The 27,274-nt window shown below is 45.5% G+C and overlaps 1 protein-coding gene across 6 annotated transcripts in view; it reads right to left on the bottom strand.

Moving 5' to 3' along the window:
* Positions 1-7,202: 7,202 nt before the first annotated feature.
* The window catches only part of PCDH9 (protocadherin 9), a 1,273,931-nt gene continuing 1,253,859 nt past the window's right edge, over positions 7,203-27,274 (bottom strand). For all 6 annotated transcript variants that reach the window (XM_060233542.1, XM_060233545.1, XM_060233543.1 and 3 more), the window contains one exon: positions 7,203-9,322. In XM_060233542.1, coding sequence (XP_060089525.1) covers positions 8,952-9,322 — 371 coding nt within the window. In that variant the 3' untranslated portion in view covers positions 7,203-8,951. The remainder of the gene's footprint in view (positions 9,323-27,274) is intronic.

The raw sequence follows: 27,274 nt of genomic DNA, 5'->3' as shown, positions 1-27,274 counted from the left end.
TTTACCGATCTTGGAAGTCTGTGCCATGGGGTTCGCTTGCTGAAGGGTAGTCTGCATCAAAACAGGGAAGGTCCCGGTATATGGGACAGCTGACGTTCTGGCGGAGTCTCTCTTTCCTTTTCATTTGTCTTTTAGGGGTGGCATTTAGTGGCACACAGTGGGGAGCCCTGCTGAGCACGAAACAGTAACGTACAAGTGTCTTAGGATCCCAGGTTTTATGCACTCAAAATTGCAAGCTGGGTGGGGCGATGTATTTTTCAAAGGAATCTCACTCAGCAGAAACCACCATGACTTAACATTCGAAGGCCCGAAAAAGACATTCCGCTCCATTTCATAAAAGTGTATTTAAGAAGGAGAATACTGCAGATTTATACCCCACCCTTCTCTCTGAATCAGGGACTCAGAGCGACTTACAATCTCCTATATCTTCTCCCCGCACAGCAGACACCCTGTGAGGCAGGTGGGGCTGAGAGGGCTCTCACACCAGCTGCCCTTTCAAGGACAGCTCCCACAAGAGCTATGGCTGACCCAAGGCTATTTCAGCAGCTGCAAGTGGAGGAGTGGGGAATCAAACCCGGTTCTCCCAGATAAGAGTCCGCACACTAATAATTTATGCATTAGTACTAAGAGGGGAAAACTTTTCTGAAAAGGGAAAAAGCCTAACATAACACACACACAAAATTCAAATTTATCTACCACTGGATGCAAAAAAAGGCAACTCGTGTTACAGATTGTACTGTACAATACAAGGGTCAAGGGGCACACAGATGTTCCTCAGTGCTGCATTTGTCCTGTGGCATTTGGCAGTTGCGTGCAGCACTGGCCAGTTCAGCTTTGACGCACCACATTGTACAGGCAGAGGCAGCCTGAGACTGTCCAGCACCTTAGGCAGGGCTGACTTCTGATGCTCGTCTCCCAAAATCATGTCACCGAGTCACGTGGGGGGGGGGGTCCAATTTTGTGCCCCCAGAAGGCCGATGTCCTAGACAATCACCTGGTTTGCCCAGCGGCAGGGCTGGCTGGCCCTGCATCCAGGACTGAACTAGTGTAGTGAAACGGGCGTATTTTGGGCTATTTGTAAGGTCAACATATTAAAATTGTACTTTGAAAGTACTGTTTGCTTGTTTTATTTGTATCCTGCCCTCCCCTGACTTGCTCAGGGCGACTAACCGCAATTAAAACAACATAAAATTAAATTGTGACAATAAAATCACAATAAGTTATTAAAACATCCCAACATATGCAGTTTTAATCCCTCGATGACGTTAATATTACTTCTTGATCAGCGCCGTTTACTGTGCTGTTACTAAGCACCTTATATTTCTATTTGGGTCGGGTTAAGACATTAATGCGGTGAGTAAAGTACTGGATGCCTCAGTTAGATGTTAAAGGCCTGTTAAAGGGAGAGCCAGTTTGGTGTAGTGGTTAAGTGAGTGGACTCTTATCTGGGAGAACCGGGTTTGATTCCCCACTCCTCCACTTGCACCTGCTGGAACGGCCTTGGGTGAGCCATAGCTCTGACAGAGGTTGTCCTTGAAAAGGCAGCTGCTGTGAGAGCCCACTCAGCCCACCCACCTCACAGGGTGTCTGTTGTGGGGGGAGAAGATATGGGAGGTTGTAATAATAATAATAATAATAATAATAATAATAATAATAATAATAATAATAATAATAATAATAAAATTTTATTTATACCCCACCCTCCCCGCCGGGGCAGGCTCAGGGCGGCTTACAGGGTGTGGCAAAAGCCATATTGAACAATAAAACAATTCTACATTTCTATACCATTTAAAATTTACCATTAAGTTTACATAATATAAAAGTCTAAAATCAATCTAAAATAATCTCATCTTATTGCTATCTCGGTTATATTGATGTTAGTGATGGCATGGTGTTTATTTCAGGTTCCATCTTGGAAGGCTAGCCGGAAGAGGGCGGTTTTGCACGCCCTACGGAATTGGCTAATGTCCCGTAGGGCCCGCACCTCTTCCAGCAGCTGGTTCCACCATTGGGGTGCTTTTATAGAGAAGGCCTGCTCTCTCGTTATTTTTAGTTTGGCCTCCTTTGGCCCAGGTACTTCCAGCAGGTTTTGTGAGCTGGATAGCAGTGCTCTCTGGGGAACATATGGAGGTTGTAAGCTGCTCTGAGTCTCCAATTCAGGGAGAAGGGCAGGGTATAAATCTGCAATTCTTCTCCTTCTACTAAACAGTTCTTTCTTGCAGGCCCTGTGGAATTGTGGCAAGTCCCACAGGGCCCTGATGTTTTCAGGGAGAGCATTCCGGAGGGTAGGGGCTGCCATCGAAAAGGCCCTTGCCCTAGTGGTGGACAGCCTAGCATACTTTGACATCGGGGATCGTTAAGAGATTTTGTGAGCTTGATTGTAGTGCTCTCTGAGGGGAAAGGCGGTCCCAGAGATAGAAGGTCCCTGGTTTACACATAAAAACAAATATTACACGTGTGTCCATGCAGATGCCCAACTACACATTACACTATAACTGATACAATGTTAACCATTGCCAGAATGTGTGTGTACATGTGCATCCAGCAGCTGGGAAGGAGTTTGCAAGAAAGCAACTTTTGGCAAGGGAAAGGCAGAGCATTCCTCTTCCCTACTCAGCTGCTCTGTAGGTGTCAGGAAATGAGTTCATAACCATTTCTTTACCAGATGTCCTCTTTCGGAACCAGGTTCTACATCATTCACTGCTTTAATTGAAAAAAAAAATAATTACATCACTTGATGATGATATTGGATCTATATCCCGCCCTCCACTCCGAATTTCAGAGTCTCAGAGCAGCTCACAATCTTCTTTATCTTCCTCCCCCACAACAGACACCCTGGGAGGTGGGTGGGACTGAGAGGGCTCTCACAGCTGCTGCCCTTTTAAGGACAGCTCCTATGAGAGCCATGGCTGACCCAAGGTCATGCTAGCAGGTGCAAGTGGAGGAGTGGGGAATCAAACCCGGTTCTCCCAGATAAGAGAGCTCTGGCTGACCCAAGGCCATTCCAGCAGGTGCAAGTGGAGGAGTGGGGAATCAAACCCGGTTCTCCCAGATAAGAGAGCTATGGCTGACCCAAGGCCATTCCAGCAGCTGCAAGTGGAGGAGTGGGGAATCAAACCCGGTTCTCCCAGATAAGAGAGCTCTGGCTGACCCAAGGCCATTACAGCAGCTGCCTGTGGAGGAGCGGGGAATCAAACCTGGTTCTCCCAGATAAGAGAGCTCTGGCTGACCCAAGGCCATTCCAGCAGCTGCCTGTGGAGGAGCGGGGAATCAAACCCGGTTCTCCCAGATAAGAGAGCTCTGGCTGACCCAAGGCCATTCCAGCAGCTGCATGTGAAGGAGTGGGGAATCAAACCCGGTTCTCCCAGATAAGAGTCCGCACACTTAATCACTACACCAAGCAGGCTCTCTTGGAGCTCATATCACTTGGAGATTTGCAACAACTTTCTCCTGCTAACATTCAGTAATTTTGACCTTCTCACATCCTCTGTTGTGTTCTTTGGAGGTCCTTCTCAGCAGCTAGGCAGGAGGTTTTTTTAAAAAAAGCCAGATCACAAAGGTTTTCTCTCAGAGTGGTTCCACCCAGTTTCTCATGAATAGGCCCCTTTAGACTTTGCCTAGCCCTGACTTGATAGCTGAGGCTAGCCTGACCTCCTCAAGGCTAAGTAACTAGGGCCAACTCTAAGCAGGGGCGGTAGTGCTATGTGTTCTTAGTGCTTGAGGGGGCAGCGTTGTGGGGGGAGGGTGTGTGGCTTCTGGTGTCCTGACCCTGCTGATAGACCTCCTGATGGCAGCATCTTTGGGGGGTTTTTTTGGCCAAAGTGTGTCACAGAGTTTTGGACTGGATGGGCCATTGGCCTGATCCAGCATGGCTTCTCTTATGTTCTCTCAATGGTGGGAGCAAAGAGAGAGAGAGAGAGAGAGAGAGAGCTGCTATGCTCATCTTCTGCTTGCAGTCTTCCTCATCTGGCCAGCCATTCTGGGATCAGGATGTTACTTCGATAGGGTCTGGCACCCTAGTCAAGGCTAACTACTGGCGCCTCTCTCTGCACTGATAAAGTCACCCAGGTCACATGGGGGGCACCTGATTTGATGCCCCCAGGAGGCCGGTGCCTTAGACAATTGCCTAGTTGGCCTAGTGGCAGGGTCAGCACTGGCTCTGGTTAGTATTAGATCCAAGGAAGTCCATGGCCGCAACACAGAGGCAGGCAATGGCAAACCACCTCTGAACATCTCTTGCCTTCAAATCCCTATAGGTTTGCCATGAGTTGGCTGTGACTTGAAGGCCCTTTCCACCACCACCAGAGACCTTGGATAGCATTTCTTCAGTCATTTTCATTTATCACATGGATGCATAATCTTTTTTGAAGGATTTCTAAATCAATAGGCATTTACATGGTTTCATATCTATGGACGGATTCTAGTGATGTCCAAATAACATGAGAAATTGCGTGCTTTCCAGAAGATCTGTATATGTAATATAAAGAGGATGATGATGTTCCTTTCACAAGTCATGTATATGTAGGGTTGTGTGGATCATTGCACACCAGGGGTGGAATTCTAGCAGGAGCTGTTTTGCATATTAGGCCACACACCCTGGATGTAGCCAATCCTCCAAGAGCTTACAAAAAGAGCCTTGTAAGCTCTTGGAGGATTGGCTACATCAGGGGTGTGTGGCTTACTATGCAAAAGAGCTCCTGTGCTACCCCTGTTGCACGCTATTTAAACAAAGATGTATTTTTAAGAAATAAGAAAGGGACATCAAAAACACCACGTGCAATGACAAGAACATAAAAAGCCATGCTGGATCAGAGAAGCGATCCGTATAATCCAACATCCTGTCTCACAAAGTGGCCAACCAGATCCTCTGGGGAGGGACGGTGGCTCAGTGGCATCTGCTTGGGATCTGCTTGGGAAGGTGGCATCTGCTTGGGAAGCAGAAGGTCCCAGGTTCAATCCCTGGCATCTCCAAAAAAGGGTCCAGGCAAATAGGTGTGAAAAACCTCAGCTTGAGACCCTGCAGAGCCACTGCCAGTCTGAGAAGACAATACTGACTTGGATGGACCAAGGGTCTGATTCAGTATAAGGCAGCTTCATATGTTCATATGTTCTATTGGTCCCACGACAAGTCACAGAAGTTGAGACCTTCTCCTGGTGTTTCTTCCTGACACCGAAATTCAGAAGTTGACTGCTATTATATGACATCATGGAATGTCACTATCATATGTTTCCCTGAAAAGAGGAGTTGAGGAGTTAAAGACATTTCAACAAAATTAACACCATTTCTTGACAGGGCTCTTTAAATCGACAACGAAATTTCACGTGGAGATAAATCTGGAGGGTCCAGATTAATGCCTGTCAGGATTTCATGAGTATTTAAAATCATTTTATGGAGATTGTCCAGAACTGGAGAGTCCTGTTGAAAAGAAAAGAAAAACTGGCAACTGGCAAACTTTACCTTTTCCCTTGAACAGCAACTTTAACATTTGTTCCACCAAACAGAAGAAGTTAGTAGAGAAATGTCTTCCAATACATTAAAAGAAGTTACAGATCAATGTCCCCAGGAAATGGGACAGATGCACAGCAACTTCCACCTCACTTTATCTGTCAGCCATGCTTTGTCAAGCCAAACAGGGCTCAACCTGTTACTTGCCTTCCTCAGTCTGAGTTTACATCTAGGGTCTCCTTCACTTCCATTGTTCTTCCCAGCAGTCATGTTGAAAATTGGGGCTGGATTTCACCCAGTGTTAAAATAGGGTTGCTAGCCCCCAGGCAGAAGTAAGAGATCCTGACCTGGTGGGCTCCAATCCACCACTGGCCTGCATGGGGGGAAGCCTGCACCCCCACTCTTCACGTACACTCTGCCATCTGGCCAAGAATGTTACATAATGGTAACTGGCCTTGCTATGTCTAAAGCACATACTCCTCTGCATTCACAGGCCCTTCACAGGTCCTTATCAGTTGTCGGGTTGGTGATAGAATGTTTTTTGTAGAATAAAGGAAATTTACTGCTGTACCCTTTGAACCCAAGATTCGAATAGAGCGCTTCTTTGTAACAGTTTATGATACCCTATATAGCATCTTGTAACCTTTGCTATCTCAGTCTTTTCAAGGACCATGTCCAGTGAGCACCTTGGAGTTTTAAATAAAGTAGTTTGTTTGAAATAAAACAAAGGACTTCCTTATTGAAAAATCAGGGCTTGACAGATGACATCACATGGAAGTGACATCACCATGCTGGGGACACAATGGAGCAATGCTCCAGTATTTTAGGCAAAATCCTATGGCAACCCTATTTTTTTGCCCAAAATACCAGAGCATCACTGTGCGGCATCCCTGGCATGATGACATCACTTCTGCATGATGTCATCACATCAGGGACATCATGCAGAGTGAAGTTGCCCTGCTCTCCACACTCCCAGAGGACCTGACGACCCTATGCTAAAATGAACTAACATTTCTTCAGGTATACAACGAGGGTGCTTTTTATTTGGGTAAATTTATATTCCGCCCTCTCCCTTTTTGTTTTGTGCTGTTTAAATAGAGTGCTTACTAAAGGAAGACTTTTCGGCATTAGGCCAAGAACTCCCACAAGACAATCAGGAATTCAGAACATTTATTGCAAGAGCCGAATAACTGTAAATAACGTTGAGCTGGCAAAGCAGTAACAAGGATAACTGTTTAGATATTTATTCGGTCAAAGTCATCAAACACCCCTCACAAACTGACAAAAGTACCGCAGTAAGCAATGCACCCCTATCCCATTTTTATGCTCATATACTGTGGAGGAAAGAAAATGTGAACTGCTATATACAAAATAACTTCAGTTAGTTTTATTTCTCTCTTTTTTTTGGTAAGAACAAATTAATCATCGATATTAGCGACCTTGTTTCGTGTATTTATTTTAGCAGATGTTTAACTGTGGCATAAGATAACTTTACCTCTTTTTTTTTCCCCATTAAGGACTTTTGTTTTCCTGCTATGTTGCATGCTATGTTTAAATCGTCCTGTCATGCCTTAAGAAAATAAAAACCACCTAAGGATGGTCAGATTAGGATTTGTTTGACGTGCAACTGAGATCTTATTTAATACGACGGATCACTTTGCTGGTTCGAGTCAAGTGACCGCGGCACTGGTACCTGCCAGGCATTGACCAACTATGGTAACAAACAGTTAAACAGCAAGAATTAGAGATTGAACCCTTTTGTTTTTCCCCCAACTAGCCTACCAGGAGAATGCTTGGTTACATCATGAAGGCACAACACATTAAATATTATTTATTTTGTGGCTATGATCTAAAAACACTTGTGTTACTACAACATCGATGCAGATGAGGATCAACACAACCGCTGCCATTTGAGCAATACAAACTGTCTTAGGTATAGACACACATTTGGCCCAATTGTAAAAGAAAAAGAGCAATCACTAACCATCGGTATTGGGGGGCAGTGCACTAAGAAAGATCTCCTGTGTTAGCCTCATTAAACTGAGTGGACACTTGAGCAGATTCATTCCATGAGGGATTGTGCAGGAGAGCTTTCTAGCAAATTGTGTCCTTGGCATATAATCCTCCACTTACTGCTGTTTTGGAGTATTACTGTCCAGTGTGATGGCAGCTAACAGTTTCTTAGTAAAATAGCTGTTATCACTGCTGGAGCTAGACTTCTGAATTATCTGGCTGCACCGGGGAATTTCCTGTGTCAGCTCCAATCTACCATCCTTGAGAGACTGAGGAGCAAAAGAAAAAAAATGGTCTTCATGGTGAGACTCTAGGAATTTTCCCCAAGATTCTATGGCGTTTACTATAGAGATTAGGCAAATTCCTAGAGTGTCACCCAGAAGTGACATCACATTTCCCCCAAACTTGACCTTCCCCAGGCACTGCCCCCCAAAAAATCTCACAGAATTTGCTTAAACATTGTTGGGAACCCTAAGTGGCACCTGCTTCCCCACTCTTTTATTTGGCAGATAAAATAATTTAAAAAAACCCTAAAAGCAGCTAAAATTTCAGTGCTCTTGCTTCAAGTCAATTTTTTTTTTGAATTGGTTTATAGTTTTAAGCTTACAAGAACAATAGCAAAATAATAGATTTTTTTTCCTTCCTTTTCCCCCTTAATTTTTTTTTAACACAAGTGTTTTGAGTTCCTGGGAACATTGTGTGTCAGACAGACAATCAACACAGAAACACCATCACCAAAAGAAAGGAGGGGGGAAAAACCCAAAGCAACAAGAAGCAAAATGAAAGAAAGAAAGGGGAAAAAAGCAACTGTGAAACACAGAATTATGCTACAGTAAATTTTTAGGTGAACGTTATAAGTACACAAAAGTTAGTAATAATAATTGATCCTATTTACAAGTACTTGAACACTGATTGACTTAACGAGTGTCCACTAACAGAGTTAATAGCACAGTAGGTTTAATGTTTGTAATTTTAGTTGCTTTGTTTCGGTAAGGATGTCAAGTATAGCAGTCCCAGCACTAGATCAATGGCAACAATAACACATTTTTTTTTTTGTTCTAATTGGATATGCTTAAAAAAAAAACAGTTGCAATCCACCTTTTTCTCTCTCTTACTCTCCAAATAGATCTTCGACTGTTCACAGCAGCAGTCCAGGGTCAAAAACAAAAGAAAAGGAAAAACCCAAACAAAGTCCCTCGTCCCCTCCCCGGAAACCAAAGCGAAAACAAAAAAAAATTAAGATATTTGCAAACTGGAGAGGTTCTCTGTAAGAGTTTGATTATGTCTATTTAACAAAAAGCACACAACTAGTAGAAATGCTCTCTTGCGTTGCAGTTCAGTGGAGCCACCACAAGGTTACGCATATCTCTGCTATGTGACGCATAGTTCTAGAGGTCTACTCAGTACATAAAGCTCTTGACACACACGCACACACACACAGTATTAGCAAGTCTAACTAGGCTAAAGTCCACTGTTCCAAAGAAGCCTTTCCTTATAGCTGGTTCTCCTTTGGACTTTCCATGGCAGCCGAGGCCGGCTTGTAGGCCTTCATGTTGGCCAAAGGAATGTCAGTCATGTGGCCGGGGTTGAAATGGCCTTCCCCTGAGCCAAACTGCTTTCGATCGCTGAACTGGTTTCTGTTGCTATCTTCTTTCCAGGTCCTGGTCAATGTATGTCCATTCACCAGTTTGTCTTTCTTAACCCATTCCTTCGGAGGGGCAAAGGTGGACAGTGGAGACTTGGGCTGCTGGTAGGAACCCAAAGCAGGAGGCATCCAACAGTTGTCTGAATGACCCAGAACCAGACATTCTTGAGTGCACATCTCCGTTGCTTCAGCTAATCCTCGAGGGCCAAGAGGTCCATCTGTAGTGGGGTAGGAGCGTGGATGGCAGGGAAGAGGGAAGAAAGAGGGTGTGAGAGAGAGGAAGAGAATTAGACTGTGAAAACCATTAAACAAGTCTCAACTGTAAACCACAAATCTCTCCAAAATATGAGTTTCCAAACATTGGATAGAAGACAGCCTCCAAGTGGGGCCCCAGAATTACAATTGATCTCCAGGGGTGGAATTCTAGCAGGAGCTCTTTTGCATGTTAGGCCACACACCCCTGATGTACCCAATCCTCCAAGAGCTTACAAAAAAGAGCCTTGTAAGCTCTCGGAGGATTGGCTACATCAAAGGTGTGGGGCCTAATATTGCTAGACTATAGAGATCCAATTCCTTGAGGAGAAAATGGCTGTTTTGGAGGGTGGACTCTATGGCATTGTGCCTCACTGAGGTTTCCCCTCCCCTGGCTCCACCCCCAAAATCTCCAGGTATTCCCTAACCCAGAGCAGGTAATCCCAGAGACATTCAAGTGGAAGCTCTCAGATGACACACTTAGTACTATACAGTTGGTAAAGACTGAGAAAACCCAAGCTCTTAGCAGCTCCCAAATACTTTTTTTTTTTTTTTTTTTGCAATCAAGAACATACTTGAAAGGGGGAGAAATGCAGGGGGCTACATTTTCCTTTGTGTGCTGGAGGTCCCAGCCTTTTGAGATTTTATGGTCAATACCAGCACTTTCAAATGGGCTTGAAATGGTATTGATAACCAAGGACACTCAGTGGCGGACTGGCCAGGGTGTCAGCTTGCCCATTAGCAAGTGAAGAAGAAGAAGATATTGGATTTATATCCCGCCCTCCACTCCGAAGAGTCTCAGAGCGGCTCACAATCTCCTTTCCCTTCCTCCCCCACAACAGACACCCTGTGAGGTGGGTGGGGCTGGAGAGGGCTCTCACAGCAGCTGCCCTTTCAAGGACAGAGTCTCAGAGCGGCTCACAATCTCCTTTCCCTTCCTCCCCCACAACAGACACCCTGTGAGGTGGGTGGGGCTGGAGAGGGCTCTCACAGCAGCTGCCCTTTCAAGGACAGAGTCTCAGAGCGGCTCACAATCTCCTTTACCTTCCTCCCCCACAATAGACACCCTGTGAGGTGGGTGGGGCTGGAGAGGACTCTCACAGCAGCTGCCCTTTCAAGGACAACCTCTGCCAGAGCGGAGGAGTGGGGAATCAAACCCGGCTCTCCCAGGTAAGAGTCCGCACACTTAACCACTACACCAAACTGGCTCTTCCCCTGATGAAGTGGGGCCCCCCTTAAACTTTAGACAATATGTTGGAAATGTTAATGAGCTTCTAGTAGCTGAAAATATAACAGACGTCCCAATGTTATTACTGTAATGCAACTAAAATTTATGTTGTATTTAGGTTGTCAGCCTCCAGGTGGGGCCTGGGGATCTCCTGCTTTTGCAATTGATCTCCAGTTGGCAGAGATCAGCTCCCCCGGAGAAAATGCCATCTGTATGTACATTTAGTATCTACTGCATACTGCCAATACTATGTACAATATACATACACTGTAATTATTAAAATATATTTTGCAAAAGTTTGAGTTGTACCTTTTTTCCACTTACGAATTTTTGAACATTTTATTTATTTCTTACAAAATTAAGTTATAGCCTTAGCGCTGTGGGTGGGCCCTCTATGTCTCCTGGCAATCAATATTTTTAGACCCCACCCACCTAGGGTTGCCAAATCCAATTCAAGAAATATCTGGAGGCTTTGGGGGTGGAGCCAGGAGACTTTGGGGGTGGAGCCAGGAGACATTAGGGGTGGAGCTAAGATCAAGGCTGTGACAAGCGTCATTGAACTCCAAAGAGAGTTCTGGCCATCACATTTAAAGGGACAGCACACCTTTTCAATGCCTTCCTTCCATAGGAAATAATGAAGAATAGGGGCACCTTCTTTTGGGGCCCATAGAATTGGACCCTCTGGTCCAATCTTTTTGAAACTTGGGGGGTATTTTGAGAAGAGGCACTAGATGCTATACTGAAACTTTGGCACCCCTACCCCCCAAAACAGCCCCCCCCCAGATACCTGTGGATCAATTCTCCATGATTTTCTATTGGGAATAAATCTCCATAGGGAATAATAGAGTTCCCAGCAGACATTTCCCTCCCCTCCCCCCGCTTTCTGACGACCCTGAAGCGGGGGAGGGCCTCCAAACCGGGGGATCCCCTGCCCCCACCTGGGGATTGGCAACCCTACGCCCACCACTGAGGACACCCCTTCCGGAGGGATGTTATGCGGTCTCAAACCCAAAACCCTGTGGGCCAGCTAGTCTTCAAAGGCACTCTTGAATATAGCTCATTGCATTAACCCAGCCATTCAGTCTTGATAGACTGCATTTGAACAGGCACAATCATAGTCTTTGGAATGCTACAGTATAGTTTTGTTCTCTCTAAGATATAAACTATGGGAGGCACGCTGCTGCATAATAAATAATAATAATACAGTGGTGCATACAGTCTCTTGCTTTGCAGAAAAAGATTATATTGGATTTATATCCCACCCTCCACTCCGAAACTCAGTCTCAGAGCGGCTCACAATCTCCTTTATCTTCCTCCCCCACAACAGACACCCTGTGAGGTGGGTGGGGCTGAGAGAGCTTTCAAGGACAACCTCTGCCAGAGCTATGGCTGACCCAAGGCCATTCCAGCAGCTGCAAGTGGAGGAGTGGGGAATCAAACCCAGTTCTCTCAGAGTCTGCGCACTTAACCACTACATCGAACTGAACAGTACCAACACCAAGCTGTGATCAAATACAGATATCAGATATTCCCTGGATTGCAGCAAACATTCTGATAGCCTGGCAAAGTAATGGTATGAAAGATAAAATTCCAGTTATAGGGTATCTGCCTGCCTGTCTGTCTGTCTATCAAACAGACCTTTAATGGCACAGCTATACAATAAAACAGGAATAAATGGTCCAAAAACTAGAAGCCTAAAAATATTTTTAAAAGGTCACCTCCAGCCAGAACCCACTGAAATTAAAAAGGCAGAAGAGGCAGGCAGAATAGGTCTGTTTGCATATTGTATTCTCTAGTCCTTAACTTCCATACACATGACAGAAACTCAGCCACAGATGCAGTGATTTCAGGGGACTTGTCAGATAACAAAAAGGCTAACTGTCGACAAGCCACACACGATATTGCTTCCAACCTTCATATGTCCATCTGATAGGGTTGCCAAGTCCAATTCCAGAAATATCTGGGGACTTTGGGGATGGAGCCAGGAGACTTTGGGGGTGGAGCCAGGAGACATTGGGGTGGAGCCAGGAGCAAGGGTGTGACAAGCATCATTGAACTCCAAGGGTGTTCTGGCCATCACATTGAAAGTGACAGCACACTTTTTTAGATGCCTTCCTTCCATAGGAAATAATGAAGGATAGGGCCACCTTCTTTGGGGGCTCATAGAATTGGACTCCCTGGTCCAATCGTTTTGAAACTTGGGGGGGTATTTTGAGAAGAGGCACTAGATGCTATACTGAAAATTTGGTGCCTTTACCTCAAAGCACAGCCCCCCTAGAGCCCCTGATATCAGCGGATCAATTCCCCGTTATTCCCTAAAACTGCCGGAGATCTAGAGCTGTGGAGGCTGTGGGGGGTGGGGCTTCCCCCGCCGGCTAGCTGGCTGGGGGGCAGGGGGAAACTTGTAAACCCAGGTGATCCCCCGCTGGGACCTGGGGATTGAGAAGCCTACCATCTGACATGCTGCTTCCATGCATACGGACAGTATGTTATGTGTAAGCTCAGACCACATGACATGCCCAAGCAGAACCCAGATCCTATGTATAGGTTGGCTCTGTGCAGAAGAAATACAGACATCAGGCTGAGTTCTTGGGTGCAAATGCTTCCCCTCCAGCATGATAATTGTCCTTATCTCCTTTGACAACAGTGACAGAAATAACTGGGCCTGATGTGTAAGGCTGTTAAACATTAGCTGTCAGTTAATCTAGGGAATGATGTTAGTTAAAGGCAAAAGGAATTTTAAAAATCATTTGTCTTGCAGCTGTGGAAAAAAAAAATAGAAATCCATGCCTGTCTCCCATGAGAGGACATAGTATAAAATCCTTCGTACATTTTCATAAACTCCGGGTGGAAATGCTAGCCAGCTAGCAAATCCTTGTAATGAGCCCTGCTTTCTGGCACGTACCACCGCCGATTCAAATCCCACGCTTGCATATTTCTCAATAGAGTGAAGCAGCGGGTGAGTTATTGATCTGATTAGCACGGAGGTAGTCAGAAAACAAGGCCTTTGAAGCAAGGGGGACTGAGTCATCACTGGTGACTGAGCCCAGCGTTTTTCCCCCCAAGGGTATCAATGAGCTTGTTCATGACACTCTTAATTATATGTCTATTTAAGACTGCAAATCACATAAGGGCATAAGAGCCTTGCTGAGTCAGACCAATAGTCCATCTAATCCTGAATCACAGTGACCAACAAGTTCCTCTGGTTGGGCAACAACAGGAGAGAGATCTTTCCAGGATGTTGCCTCCTGGTGCTGCGATTCAGAAGATTACTGCCTCTGAATGTGAAGCTTCCCCTCAATCACCGTGGCTAATAGTAATTGGTAGACGTATCCTCCATGAATTTATCTAATCCTCTTTTCAACCGAGATAGATTTAGGTAGGCAGCCGTGTTGGTCTGAAGCAACAGAACAAAGTTGGAGTCTTGTCTCCAACTTTGTTCCTTTCTCAACCTGTTTATTCATTGTATTCTCTGGCACTGAATTCAAATTTTAATCACTTTCTGTAGTATTTCCTTTTGTCCATCCTGGACAACTCAAAATATGGTCCAACCCCCTCATCATCTGGGATGCCCTCCTCTATACTTCTTCCAGCTCTGCAATGTCCTTTCTGAGATACAGTGGCCATAACTGTACATAGTATTCCAAATGAATGCACACTATAGATTTAGTTCTCAATCCATTTCCTAATAATCTCCTACTAAATAATCTCCTAATAAACTCCTCCAGAGTTTGTCTTTTTCATTGCTGTTGTCCTTTTCAACACAGAACTATCAGCCGAGCTGATCTTGTGATCCAGCCCTTCCCCCTACCTCTAAAAAAGCAAACTTAGCTTTCCTCCACAGATTGCCGGTTTCTTCTCGATTAGACATCAAGTGAAAAGAAACTTATAGGAAGGAAATTACTAATTTACTTGGAGAGCGCGTTAAGCAATCCTCGGAAAGGCTATAGTCAAAAGAGCATTAAAGGGCAGCACAACTTGGAGGAAAATCAAGAGCAGAGAAGGAATACTTAATCATTGCTGCATCAAAGAGAACCGGAGGAAAATAGGGAAGAAGGGGAGAGGGCCAGGCAGAAATTATTAGCAACAGGCCTCATTTGGCCAGGAGCTCACAGGAGCAGAGCTCCAGAAACTCTAAATTTTATTGTGTTCTTAATGTCTTACCCCTTCTCCCAAAAATACTTGCTTCTGGGCTCCATTGTTCAACCCCCCCCCCCCCCACCCTGTGAGAATTTTGCTGAACTCTAAGATTTGATAGATTTTCTAATATTTTCCCCTATTTGTCCTAGAATACACTAGGTATTAACTAGAATTCACTAAAATTCACTAAATGAAATTAATCACATAACAATTACACATGAATTTGGTACTAAATACCTAAGGTTGCCAGGTCCAACTCCGGAAATAGCTGGGGATTTTGGAGGTGGAGCCTGGAGACTTTGGGGTTCTTTCCCATTCCCTAAAATAAATGAATAAACAACATACAGCAGTGCTGTATCCCTGAACACAGTCTTCATTTCCTCCTCCTCTTTTTTTGCCTCCAAAGGGTCCCCCAGCAGCTGCACTTCCAATAACTGAAAGTAAACACACACTCACAAAGCAGCCAAAATAAGCAGTTTGCAAGCCCATACTTTTGTGATCTCACCAGGGCAATGGTAAATCACTTTACTCACGGGAGTTGCTGAATGTAACAATCTGCTGTATTTTGACAAACTTCTTCAGACTAACACAGGAAAATGTAAGTAAGGAAGACAGAGGTCTAGGGGGTGGAGTTCCCTTCCATTCCACCATCAGGTTCTGATTAACTCTTAACTATCCATTTTACTATATAAATGACTTCTGAAATGAATGCAAAACAAACAGAGGGGCTGAGCTCCTTTCCACTCTCACACACACACCAGGAAGTGTCCCCCACCCATACAGCTTTGGTGTCCTGCTGAGATTTAAAGGCACACACATATTCCAAACACATAGAGTTTGCAAGCTTCTTCTAAACCTGCTGAGATCTAAAAGTACATTATGGGTGCTGGGGGTGGGGCTTCCTTCTGCTGGCCAGCTGGCTGGCAGCGGGGTGGAGCCTGAAAAACTGGGTGATAGTCTGCTTGGAACTTGGGAGCTAGCAGGCTTATAAATTACTTCATAGATTCAAAAACAGCAAGCCCTGAACTGGAAATCTCATTTCTGTAGGGGAGAAAAAACAGCCTTTGCCGATCTGGATTCTTTACCATTTTGGTTTAAGAGATCTAGGTATTTTACAGCAGAGGAAAACCGCAAGGAGAAAAAGAGTATTCCGGGCATATTGTTAACATTTCTAAAGGTTAATCTATAGGTTAAACACTGATTATTTTCTTTTCTGCTGACAACAGCAATTTGCTTTTAATTAGGTTTTCTCATTTGTTTCCCCCTCGCACAACAATGCAATCCTGCCTTGCTGACCCTAAAGGGAATGCTTTGGTGAAGATTAAATCTTCCTGAGAATGATGGTGTCATGAACCCTGATGAGGAGGAGCTGGAAGGGTTAACAGACCTGGAAGAGTTGCCAGCCAGTCCCTCAGCTAAACAGACAGCAGATGGCCACTCTCAAAGCACCAGTGTCAGCTGCTGACAATCAATCTCCTCCAAGCTCTCCTCCTCCCATCTCAAGAGTTCGAAGCAGGCTCCGGAAAGAACTTTCAGAACGAAGACATAAGGCACGCTGAGGCTTCAGATTGTTCAGCCCTGAGTTCTAGCAGAGTCACTGCCACCCAGGGAGCAGGCTGATTGAGACTCCCATATAGCTCCCACCCAGGACCTGGTAACCTTGTGGAAGCAACAAGTCTATTCTTTGGCTTGCATCCATGCTCCTTCCTGATCCTGACTGGCTTGATTTCCTTGGCACCCTGACCTTTGGCTTTTGAACATTGACTTCTAATTCCAATTTGTGATTCTGGATTAGTGACTTGGCCCCTGCTTGACTTCCTGGACTTTGACCTTGGACTGGCTTTGGACTCCTGCCTGCCTGCACCCTGAGAACGTGACAATGGAGGAAAGCAGGAGGGGAGAAAAAGCTTTATTCGCCACAGAGTGACATGTTTCAGGTGTTTTTACATTCAGTTTGATCGGGAGTTTTAGAGTCTTCAAATCGCCTGCCACTCTTCCGCTTTAATCATTTTCCTTTTACATTTAAGCGTTTCGGGGTTTTTTTTGGGGGGGGGGGATGGTTCTCTGATGAGAGGGCATCCGGAATACCAGTGCTTAGTTAACTGTATATGATTGCTTGGAAATCCTGTCAACACTGCAAAAACAATACAAATTTAAATTACTAGATGAGGCAAGCAATGATATGTAAAAATGTCAAGTGCTGTCAGTTCTCATGCAAATTACTGCAACTTGTGGTGGCTTTTGGAGGAGTCTTTTAAAACATATGAAAACTTCTACAACGCAAGTTTGAAATGCCTGTAGAGAAAAGACCAGCTCAAAACTAGTGTGGAGAAAAACGTTGCAGCAGCAGCTCCGAAACTCATCTTACCGAAACAAATGTAGATGCTTCAGGCAGCAATGATGCAAAACAGTTGTGAGAACTTTAGGTAATGTAAAAGGTGAGTTTCCGATGCGGTGATAGAGAGTCGCAAACTGCCAGTGTAAAAGCACCCGAAGATAGCTTAGAGGTGGCTGAAAGAAGGGAAACAGATGAAAAGCACAGAGAAAGGCCAGGCAGAAGGAGAAATGAAGTTAAGGAACTGTGGAAGGCTGAGATGAACAGTGCAACCCTGTCACTGTCAGTTCCAGGTTTCGAGGAAGCTGGGCAGACAGTGCTTGGGCCCCCTTGGGCCCACCACCAGTCCTCCTTCATGCTGCCTTTTCATCCATCCATCTGAGTGTCCCCTCACCTGACTGTGCATCCTTCCCCTTTTCGTCGTCAGTGCTCAAAGCCACGGGCACAGCAGAGCCAGTTTGGTGTAGCGGTTAAGTGTGCGGACTCTTATCTGGGAGAACTGAGTTTGATTCCCCGCTCCTCCACTTGCACCTGCTGCAATGGCCATGGCTCAGCAATGGCTCTCGCAGAGTTGTCCTTGAAAGGGCAGTAGCTGTGCGAGCCCTCAGAACGTTGCAGCAGCAGCTCCAAAACTCATCTCACCGAAACAAATGTAGATGCTTCGGGCAGCAACGATGCAAAACAGTTGTGAGAATGTCAGGTAATGTAAAAGGTGAGTTTCCAATGCAGTGATAGAGAGTCGCAAACTGCCAGTGTAAAAACACCCTTCATCCACTGATTAAATAAACTAAAATTCAAAGAAAGCTGACATCTATTTTAGTTTGGGCTGTAAATGTATAATAAACTGGGGTTTTTTAGTCAGAAGGGAAATATATGTGTGGCCCCTTAAGACATGTCAAATTTGTCTCCGAGAGATTTATTTCTCATCTAGTTTGCTTTCAGTTGGGAACTGCCACTAAAATCTAAGGCAGGGGTATCAACTCAATTGTTATGAGGGTCAGATCTGACATAAATGAGACCTTGTCAGACCGGGCCATATGTGTACCTATTTTATATTAGATAGCAGAGATATGAACCTTAAAAAAAAACCCACCTTAAAACATGCTTAAAACATTAGCACTTGTTGGTCCTAAAGGTGCTTTCTTTGTATTTCTCCGATGGGATCCAAGGAACTGGGCAAAGGAAGTTCTGTATCTTTCCTTCCTTCCCCAGGGCACCAGGAGAGGGAGGAGCCTCAGCCAATAGAAGGAAGAGCTTAGTAGCTCTGCTGTGCAATTCTGATAGCCTGGCAAAGCAAGCTCTTCCTCCCCCCGCCCTTCCTTCCCAAGGTTGGCACCTCAGCGATGGAGAAAATGGAAGTTTTGCTCTGTAGCTCCTGCATAATTGAGCAAGCCTTGCAAAGCAAGCTGTTACACACAAGGAAGCAAGAGAGGGAGAAGGAAGCAGATGACAGCCAGTTGCTCGGAGGCCTGATATGAGCCCTCCGGGGGCCTGATTCGACCCCTGGGCCAGATGATTGACACTCCTGATCTAAGGAACTTAAGTTTAGAGCAGGGCTTAAATGGACTTTGTCAGCTGATAAAATTTGTGATGTTTTAATGGGACTTTAGAACTGTTTGTCAGAGACGCCTCATTCGCAGACTTACCCTGGGCAATGAAATACATTATCCACATGTATTCTAATGGATGCATCTAAAACAGATAACTTTAAAGAGACATATGGCTCCCCAGGGCTTTTTTTTTTTTTTTTTTAGCAGGAACGCTGTTCCGGCTAGCTTGGCATCAGGGGGCATGGCCCAATATGCAAATGAGTTCCTGCTGGGCTTTCCCCACAAGAAGCCCTGTGTGAAACAATGGCGAAGTCAGGGGGGTATGGCCTAATATGTAAATGAGTTCCTGCTGGGCTTTTTCTACAAAAAAGCCCTCTGTGAAACAATGGCAATGTCAGGGGGGTATGGCCTAATATGCAAATGTGTTAGTGCTGAGTTTTTTCTACAAAAAAAGCCCCGTGTCTCCCTGCCTCCACTTTCTCATTGATGTGCAATTTCAAATGCATTCAGATTACATAGGTTTGCCAACCGACTTTCAGGTGCATCCATACAGCAGAAATCTGTTCCCATGCAGAAAAATGGCTGCTTTGGGAGGTGGACTCTATGGCATTTTGTCCACTGAAGTCCCTCCCCTCCCCAAACCCCATCCTTTCTAGGCTCCACCCTCCAAGTCTCCAGGTATTTCCCAAGTGGGAGTTGGCAACCCTAAGAGGACAACATTGTGGCGAGTTCTATTCTGGAGAAAAAAATCACATGGGCTGGGTCCAGACAGACAGCTTAGGGCGGCAGCCTCCTGTCCTGAATTAAGCCAGCAGAGGGGAAAGCGCCCTGGGGGTGGTCAGACTGCACACAGCCCACCGCTGGGACAGGGATGGGCCTTACACACTCTGGAAGAATGGTCAGACCACTTGTCATGTTCTCAGGGCTCAGGCAGGTGGGAGTCCAACTTGGCCACTTCACTGCTCACTCCCAACTCCAAATCATTTATGAACAAGTTAAAGAGCATGGGACCCAGTATTGAGCCCTGCGGCACCCCACTGCTTACCGTCCTCCACTGCGAAGACTGCCCATTTATACTCGCTCTCTGCTTCCTATTAAGTAGCCAGTTTTTGATCCACAAGAGGACTTGTCCTTTTACTCCATGACTCTCGAGCTTTCTAAGGAGCCTTTGATGAGGAACTTTATCAAAAGCTTTCTGGAAGTCAAGGTAAAGAGCTTGGAGGAGATTGAGTGTCAATAGCCGGCACTGGTGCCTGGAATATGGGGAGAGTGATTGATGGGCCAGCTGCTGGTTGTTCGGCTGAGGAGCTGGTTGGCAACTCTTCCTGGTTTGTTAACCCTTCCAGTTCCCCCTTGTCAGGGCTCATGACACCACTCAAGTGTTTGAGCGGCACTTCCCAGGTGTTCCCCAGCTGGTCAAATGGCTAGAAAAGGCGCACTGATTTGCTACCACTTCGGCCCCCTGCTTGTTTGAATGGTCCAATAGCATGCTAGGGTGGGAACATTGAATGTATATAAATTGGCCCCATTGGCCCAGTCTTCAGTCTTATACTATGCTGTCCTAAATAAAAAGATCTATGATCACTACCACCTCGCCTCTTCATTGCACTGAACCCACTATATTATACAGGTGTTTCTACGATGCTGGAGGACGGGGTAAGGATGGAAGCAGGATGGTCTCCAGATGTTTGCATCTGGACTTGATTTTTTAATCCCTCTGGGGGCTTTTCCTGTGTCACCTCAAACTGCCAGTCTGGACCCAGCCTAGATCTCTCCACCACTTCTTCGTATGGAAGTTACAGACCAGTTTCTGAAGCTTCTGAAATGCACCTGGTCCATTTTTTTCTCTCTCCAATTCACCTGGGCTTGTTTTGAAAGTGAAAACAATAACATAAGAATCCTTTGTCATTCTGTCTTTTGTTTCCAAACCTTGAAGTTGCGTGTGTGTGTGTGTTTGTGTGTGCATGGAGCTTGTTGCTACTTTCAATTCCTGAAATTCATTGTCTGAGAACAATAAAGGAACAGAACAGGGGAATTGGTTCTCCCATACTTTCTAAACCCATTTCAGGCTGGCTATGAGAACAGGGATTGGTACTGTTCAGTTCAGTAAAAAATGTATTGTGTCAAGCCACTGTCCATTGCAATTACAACAATTTACAAATTAAAAGCAGTCACATTCAGATTTAGATTACTCAAAATCTTAGTTACATACAGCATCCCCGTGATTCCATAAGCAGGCTCTAATAGTCCAGTTAACAGCATCCTTTTACTGTCTACTGGATACTGCCTTTGCCGATTTTACCAGCAAACAAAGCATAAAGTGCTACCTTATAAAAATTGTGCTACCTTATAACTATTGTCACTATCTGATAACAGAAATATTAGCTTATCCATCTCAGAACAATTGATTTGTTATTTCAGTCAGAAACTTGCGTCTAAGTTCTGAATGCAGTGGGCAAACCATAACATAAAGGAAGAGGTGCTCCACAGAAGTTTTGCATAAACGAATACACTGTTCCTGAGGTATTTTGGAGTATCGCCGCAGGAGGTATTCTGTTGGCATCATCTGGAACCGCAGAGCTGTAAATGCTGATCTAAGTTTACACACAGTAACATTTGCCAGATATACGGATCTTAGGTGGTCCTTCTTTATATTTTTATACCATGAGGCAGATCTTGTCTGGACAATTAGCAAATAGTCTATTATGGTACTGAAGCTGCCTTAGTCAATCAGGAAACGGGGGAATTTTGATCCTTTTGATTCCCCTGGGCCTCTTCATGGCTTTTGAGACCAGCAGCTATGGTCTCCTTCTGGATAGTGCCATAGTCAACATCAGGCTTTTTTTTGGGTGGGGGGGGGTAACAGAAACTCCTTTGCCTATTAGGCCACACCTCCATGATGTAGCCAATCCTCCAAGAGCTTACAGGGCTCTTCTTATTGGGGCTACTGTAAGCTCTTGGAAGACTGGATACATCGGGGGGCGGGGGGGGGGGGCGGGATGGCCTAATATGCAAAGGAGTTCCTGCTACACAAAAGCCCTGGCTGTATCCGAAGAAGTGTGCAGTGACTCACAAAAGCTCATACCCTGCTACAAATTTTGTTAGTCTTTAAGGTGCTACGGGATTCTTGCTCTTTTTTTACTGCTACAGACAGCTACTCATTTTTTTTTTTTGAATATGGATTTAGAGCAGGGATACTTTGTCATAGCTTTCCATTCCATTAGTTCTCTTGTATCCTTTCTCCCTCTTTGTTACTCAGTTAACATATGCCCAGGGCTCACTCTGTAGCAAGAGCTCCTTTACATATTAGGCCACACACCCCTAATGTAGCCTACTGTAAGCTCTTGGAGGATTGGCTACATCGGGGTGTGTGGCCTAATATGCAAAGGAGCTCCTGCTACAATGTGAGCCCTGCACATGTCCATTGATAAAATGCTGCACAAGTCGGGTTTCCAGGTCCCCCCCCCCCAGGACCTGGGGTGTGTGTAGGAGAGTAGGGTTGCCAGTTGGGAAACTCTTGGAGATTTGGGGATGGAGCTTGGGAAGAACAGCAACCTTTGCAAGGCACAATGCCCTCCAAAGCATCCATTTTCTCCAGAGGAAATGATCTCTCTAGTCTGGAGATGAGCTGTAATTTGGGGAGGAGAGACCCCCAGGTCCCACTTGAGGTTGGCATCCCTAGAAATCATGCTGTCATTAGTTATCCACAGGGCCAGCCCTAGGGTGTGCGGTGCCCCAGGCAGACCAGCCACCCGCTGTCCCCTCCACAGTGCCATCCCGCTTCCCTCTTGCAGTCCGGCCCTCACCCCCCCACTGCCCCCCCCAGAGGATGCTCAGAGAGCAATACAGAGGCTGTGCGCCAGTCAGGAGTCCTCACAGGGCAAAATCTGGGCACTTGCCTATGGTGCTGGGCTGGGAGGGCCCCATTTGGCACTCTCCCCAGCCCGGAACCCTAGGCAAATGACTAGTTTGCCTAGTGGGAGGGCAAGCCCTGGGTATTCATTTCTATCAGGATTCTTTTGTGCATGACTTTCCCCAAAGCACAGCAGCACATGCATATATTTGTAAAGCACCACACGCAAAAGAATTGCTACCAATTGTATGCACAGTTCTGACATGTTTGCGAAAACTCTACAAACTTGATGGGGTTGTACATCCGGGGCCAGCTCTAGATTGTCTGGAATCCTAGGCTAACTTCTGGTGCTCCCCCCACTGATCATGTCACTGAGCCACGTGGGGGCACCCAATTTGGTGCCCCCAGAAGGCCAGCGCCCTAGGCAATTGCCGACTTTACCTAGCGCCATGGATGGCCCTGTGTACATATGACTGTAGAACAATTCTTTTTGTATCCATACGGTGTTTTACTAACACGCACATATAATCTCATAGATGGGTAAATCACCACAGAGAAAACAACCTTGATTAGAGCTGCATGTGCAATTGCAGCAAGGTTGGTGCTTTGCAGCATGCGTTGATAACACAGAGGGAAGGAAATAAAAGAATGTAGACTTTGCATGTCTGCAAGACTTTTAAGCAGTCAGAGTATTTCATATATATCATGGTGCTGCAGAATGATATTGTGACTGGCTAGCCGGCTGCGGCTAAGAGAGAATGGCTTGCCTAAGACGACCTAATTAGTTCATGGGATTCAGACCCAGAATCCTTGATTTGCAGCACTGTCTCTTAGCTGCTAAGCTACTCTAGTGCAAATGAACAAAAGGTCGCAGCACGGTCTGGGTGCACAGGGCTCTGTACAAAATTGGAAGATTAAACAATGGAGGATCCGTAATATGCTAGACCAAATAATGTAAGACTCCAATATCTGAAGAAGTGAGCATGCACACAAAAGTGCATAAAAGGTGAAGGTAGTCCCCTGTGCGAGCACTGAGTTGTTAGCGACCTGTGGGGTGACATCGCATTGTGACGTTTTCTTGGAAGACTTTTTATGGGATGGTTTGCCATTGCCTTCCCCAGTCATCCACACTTTCCCCCCAGCAAGCTGGGGACTCATTTTACCAATCTCAGAAGGATGGAAGGCTGAGTCAACCTTGAGCCGGCTACCTGAACCCAACATTTGCCAGGATCAAACTCAGGTTGTGAGCAGAGCTTGGACTTCAGTACTGCAGCTGACCACTCCGTGCCACGGGGCTCCTAATAATGAAGGACTCCAATATTTGAAAAAGTGTGCATGAACATGAAAGCTCATCCCTTGAATAAGACTTTGTTGGTCTTAAAGGTGCCACTGGGCATTAACTTTATTCCAATATCCAGGGACAGTTTCAAATTTGGAGACTTTTTTTTTGTAGGGGAGAAGGATTCCTACTCAGTACAAACAGGCACTAGCTTTGCAATGGATCTCCCATTCATGTCGATCAAGGATCAAGCGATCGTTTAACAAGTGGAGAAGAAGGAGGAGGAGAAGAAGATATTGGATTTATACCCCACCCTATACTCTGAATCTCAGAGAGGTCACAATCTCCTTTACCTTCCCCCCTCCCCACAAGAGACACCCTGTGAGGTGGGTGGGGCTGAGAGAGCTTTTACAGCAGCTGCCCTTTCAAGGGCAAATCCAATGAGATCTATCTATCTATCTATCTATCTATCTATCTATCTATCTATCTATCTATCTATCTATCTATCTATCTATCTATCATCTATCTATCTATCTATCTATCTATCTATCTATCTATCTATCTATCATCAATTTATTTCGATTTTTAGTCCGCCTTTCCCGTAGAACAGGCTCAGGGTGGGTTACATCATAAAAACAGTCAACAGTAAACACAATAAAAGACCAGTTTAAAATATATAAAATCTAAAAATAGACAACTAAGATGGCAGATTCTGCCTCACAGATGTGACATATTGTCCAGTTCCGGCAGATCTTGTAGCACTGGGTTGGAATGAGTGGGGAGGCCAATAACAAGTGACGCCCACTGCCTCAGCAGAAAGCCTGCCTAAAGAGCTCTGTTTTACAGGCCCTGTGGAACTGAAACAGATCCCGCAGGGCCCGGATCTCCAGGGCTGGCCCAAGGCCATTCCAGCAGGTGCAAGTGGAGGAGTGGGGAATGAAACCCGGTTCTCCCAGATAAGAGTCCGCACACTTAACCACTACACCAAACTGGCTCTCCAAAAGACCAATGACAGCAGTTGGTATATTCTGCAGCCAAAGAATGTGCCCCAAGATTGAATTACGACCTTTCCCATGTGTTCCAAAGGCCAAAGATAGACTGCATACTTAATTGTGAAGTGAGCCATGCACAAAACAACCCAAGCCATATCATCACTCTCCTTCTAGTCTAAATGCGTTTTACATTTCTATGCACACAGCGCAACCCTATGTGACAGTACTCTGATCTCATAACAACAGTAGCAGGATCCTAGCCCCTGTGCTTCCCTGACCTATCGCAGGTCGCCCTGCTGGTTCAAACGGGCCTATGGCATGCCAGTGTGGGAACCCAGTGTGTATATAGTTGGTCCCATTGCCGCTTTGCCAGTTAGTCCAGCTCTTACTTGCTACCAGGGGCAGAATTCTAGCAGGAGCTCTTTTGCATATTAGACCACACACCCCTGATGTAGCCAGTCCTCCTAGAGCTTACAAAAAAGTCTTGTAAGCTCTTGGAGGATTGGTTACATTGGGGGGGGGGGGTGGCCTACAATGCAAAGGAGCTCCTGCTGGAATTCCACCCCTGCTCTGATCTAAGCCCATTCATTTCAGTGGACTTAGACTGGAATAACTCCGCACAGGATCGCTCCATCCAGTCTTCATTTTGGGTCAACGTAGAGTGGAAAACGTTGATCGTGAATGGGGCAGAGTCATCTGTAGCACACATACTCCCCCTTTTTGGTTGTTTTTTTAATTGCACAGAAAGAAAGCATAATGGCAATTATCGCCTCCTTCCCCCCGTCACCCAAACAATAGATTCCTCCCAATTTTCCGACGCTGTTTCATCACCACTTACAATGACGCCACTTTAAAAGCTGCTCCCGCTGCTTTAATTCCATAATTGCATTAATTTGTTTCCCTTCTGTTCGTAAAAATGTCACCGGGATCCCTGTATCGGGCTGAAGGATTCCATTGATTCTCTTCCCTATTATCCCCCCTCCCCCCACCTCCAATGTATTTGTTCACCAAACAATCCGGGATAAATCTGGTTATCAGTCTTGGCTGCTTGAATATATAACGACACGAGAGTTGATAAAAGCGAACGAGCCATCTGTCTCTGGATTTAAATATTGTGAAGGCAAACACAGTGGTAAATAAGCAAGAACTCCTTAAAACTGCCTTTGTAAATATTTATATCTGACTGTACTGGGGGGGGGAAAGAACGCCTTTTGTTGTTATGCTTTTATTTGGCTAATAGTTGTCAGGAAGCCGTGCGCTTATTGGCGTCTCCAAAGCAGGCTGGTGGAAGGCAGGAGCATCAATCTATGTCAGTTAGGCGTGGGCCTTCCCTTCAGGGTGGAAGTTCTGAGTCTCTTTCCCAAAATAAGAACATGCCATGTTGGATCAGGCTGATGGCCCATCCAGTCCAACACTCTGTGTCACACAGTGGCCAAAAAAACCCAAGTGCCATCAGGAGGTCCACCAGTGAGGCCAGGACACTAGAAGCCCCCCTATACACACTGTTGCCCCTCCCAAGAACCAAGAATATAGAGCATCATTGCCCCAGACAGAGAGTTCTGACAGTAACCTGTGGCTAATAGACACTAATGGACCTCTGCTCCATATGCTTATCCAATCCCCTCTTGAAGCTGTCTATGCTTGTAGCCGCTGCCACTTCCTGTAGCAGTTGATTCCACATGTTAATTACCCTTGGGATGAAGAAGTGCTTCCTCTTATCAGTTCTAACCCGACTGCTCAGCGATTTCACTGAATGTCCATGAGTCCTTGTATTGTGAGAAAGGGAGCAAAGTACTTCTTTTTCTACCTTCTCTATCCCATGCATAATCTTGTAAACCTCTATCATGTCACCCCCTCAGTCGACATTTCTTCATCTAAAGACCCCCAAGTGTTCTAACCTTTCTTCATAGGGAAAGTGTTCCAGCCCTTTAATCATTCTAGTTGTCCTTTTCTGCACTTTTTCCAATGCTATAATATCCTTTTTTGAGGTGCGGTGACCAGAATTGCACACAGTATTCCAAATGAGGCCGCACCATCGATTTATACAGGGGCATTATAATACTGGCTGATTTGTTTTCAGTTGCCTTCCTAATAATTTCCAGCATGGTATTGGCCTGTTTTATTGTAATTGCAATAAAATAGGTTTAGGATTGTCAGGTTCTCACCTTGCACCAGGGCTAACTCAATTCAGGCAATCACCTTGTTCACCTAGTGGCAGGGCTGCCCGTTTTGGGGGCTCTCTGAACACCCAGGGCTTGGGAATCGCATGTCCCTAATTCCCCTCACCCTCAGCAGATCTGGAAGGTGCCACCTGGGTTGGGTGGGTGGCTGGAGCAGGAAACACAGCCACAGTCCCTCAGACGGAAACAATCACACCCTCCCTCAGTCTTTTGTCTCGTATTTATTATACCCGGAAGCTGAAGTCTTATTCTGTTGATTAATTTACTGCCGCAATCAGCGAGCCGCTCCTGGCAAGCCGACTAAATGCTTTCCAGCCTGCTGCTTCAAAGGCCTTTTAGTCAAAGAATGGGAATAATTATC

Source organism: Heteronotia binoei, chromosome 3 (assembly GCF_032191835.1).
Source record: "Heteronotia binoei isolate CCM8104 ecotype False Entrance Well chromosome 3, APGP_CSIRO_Hbin_v1, whole genome shotgun sequence".
NCBI lineage: Eukaryota > Metazoa > Chordata > Lepidosauria > Squamata > Gekkonidae > Heteronotia > Heteronotia binoei.
This window is presented reverse-complemented; position numbering and strand designations above follow the sequence as displayed.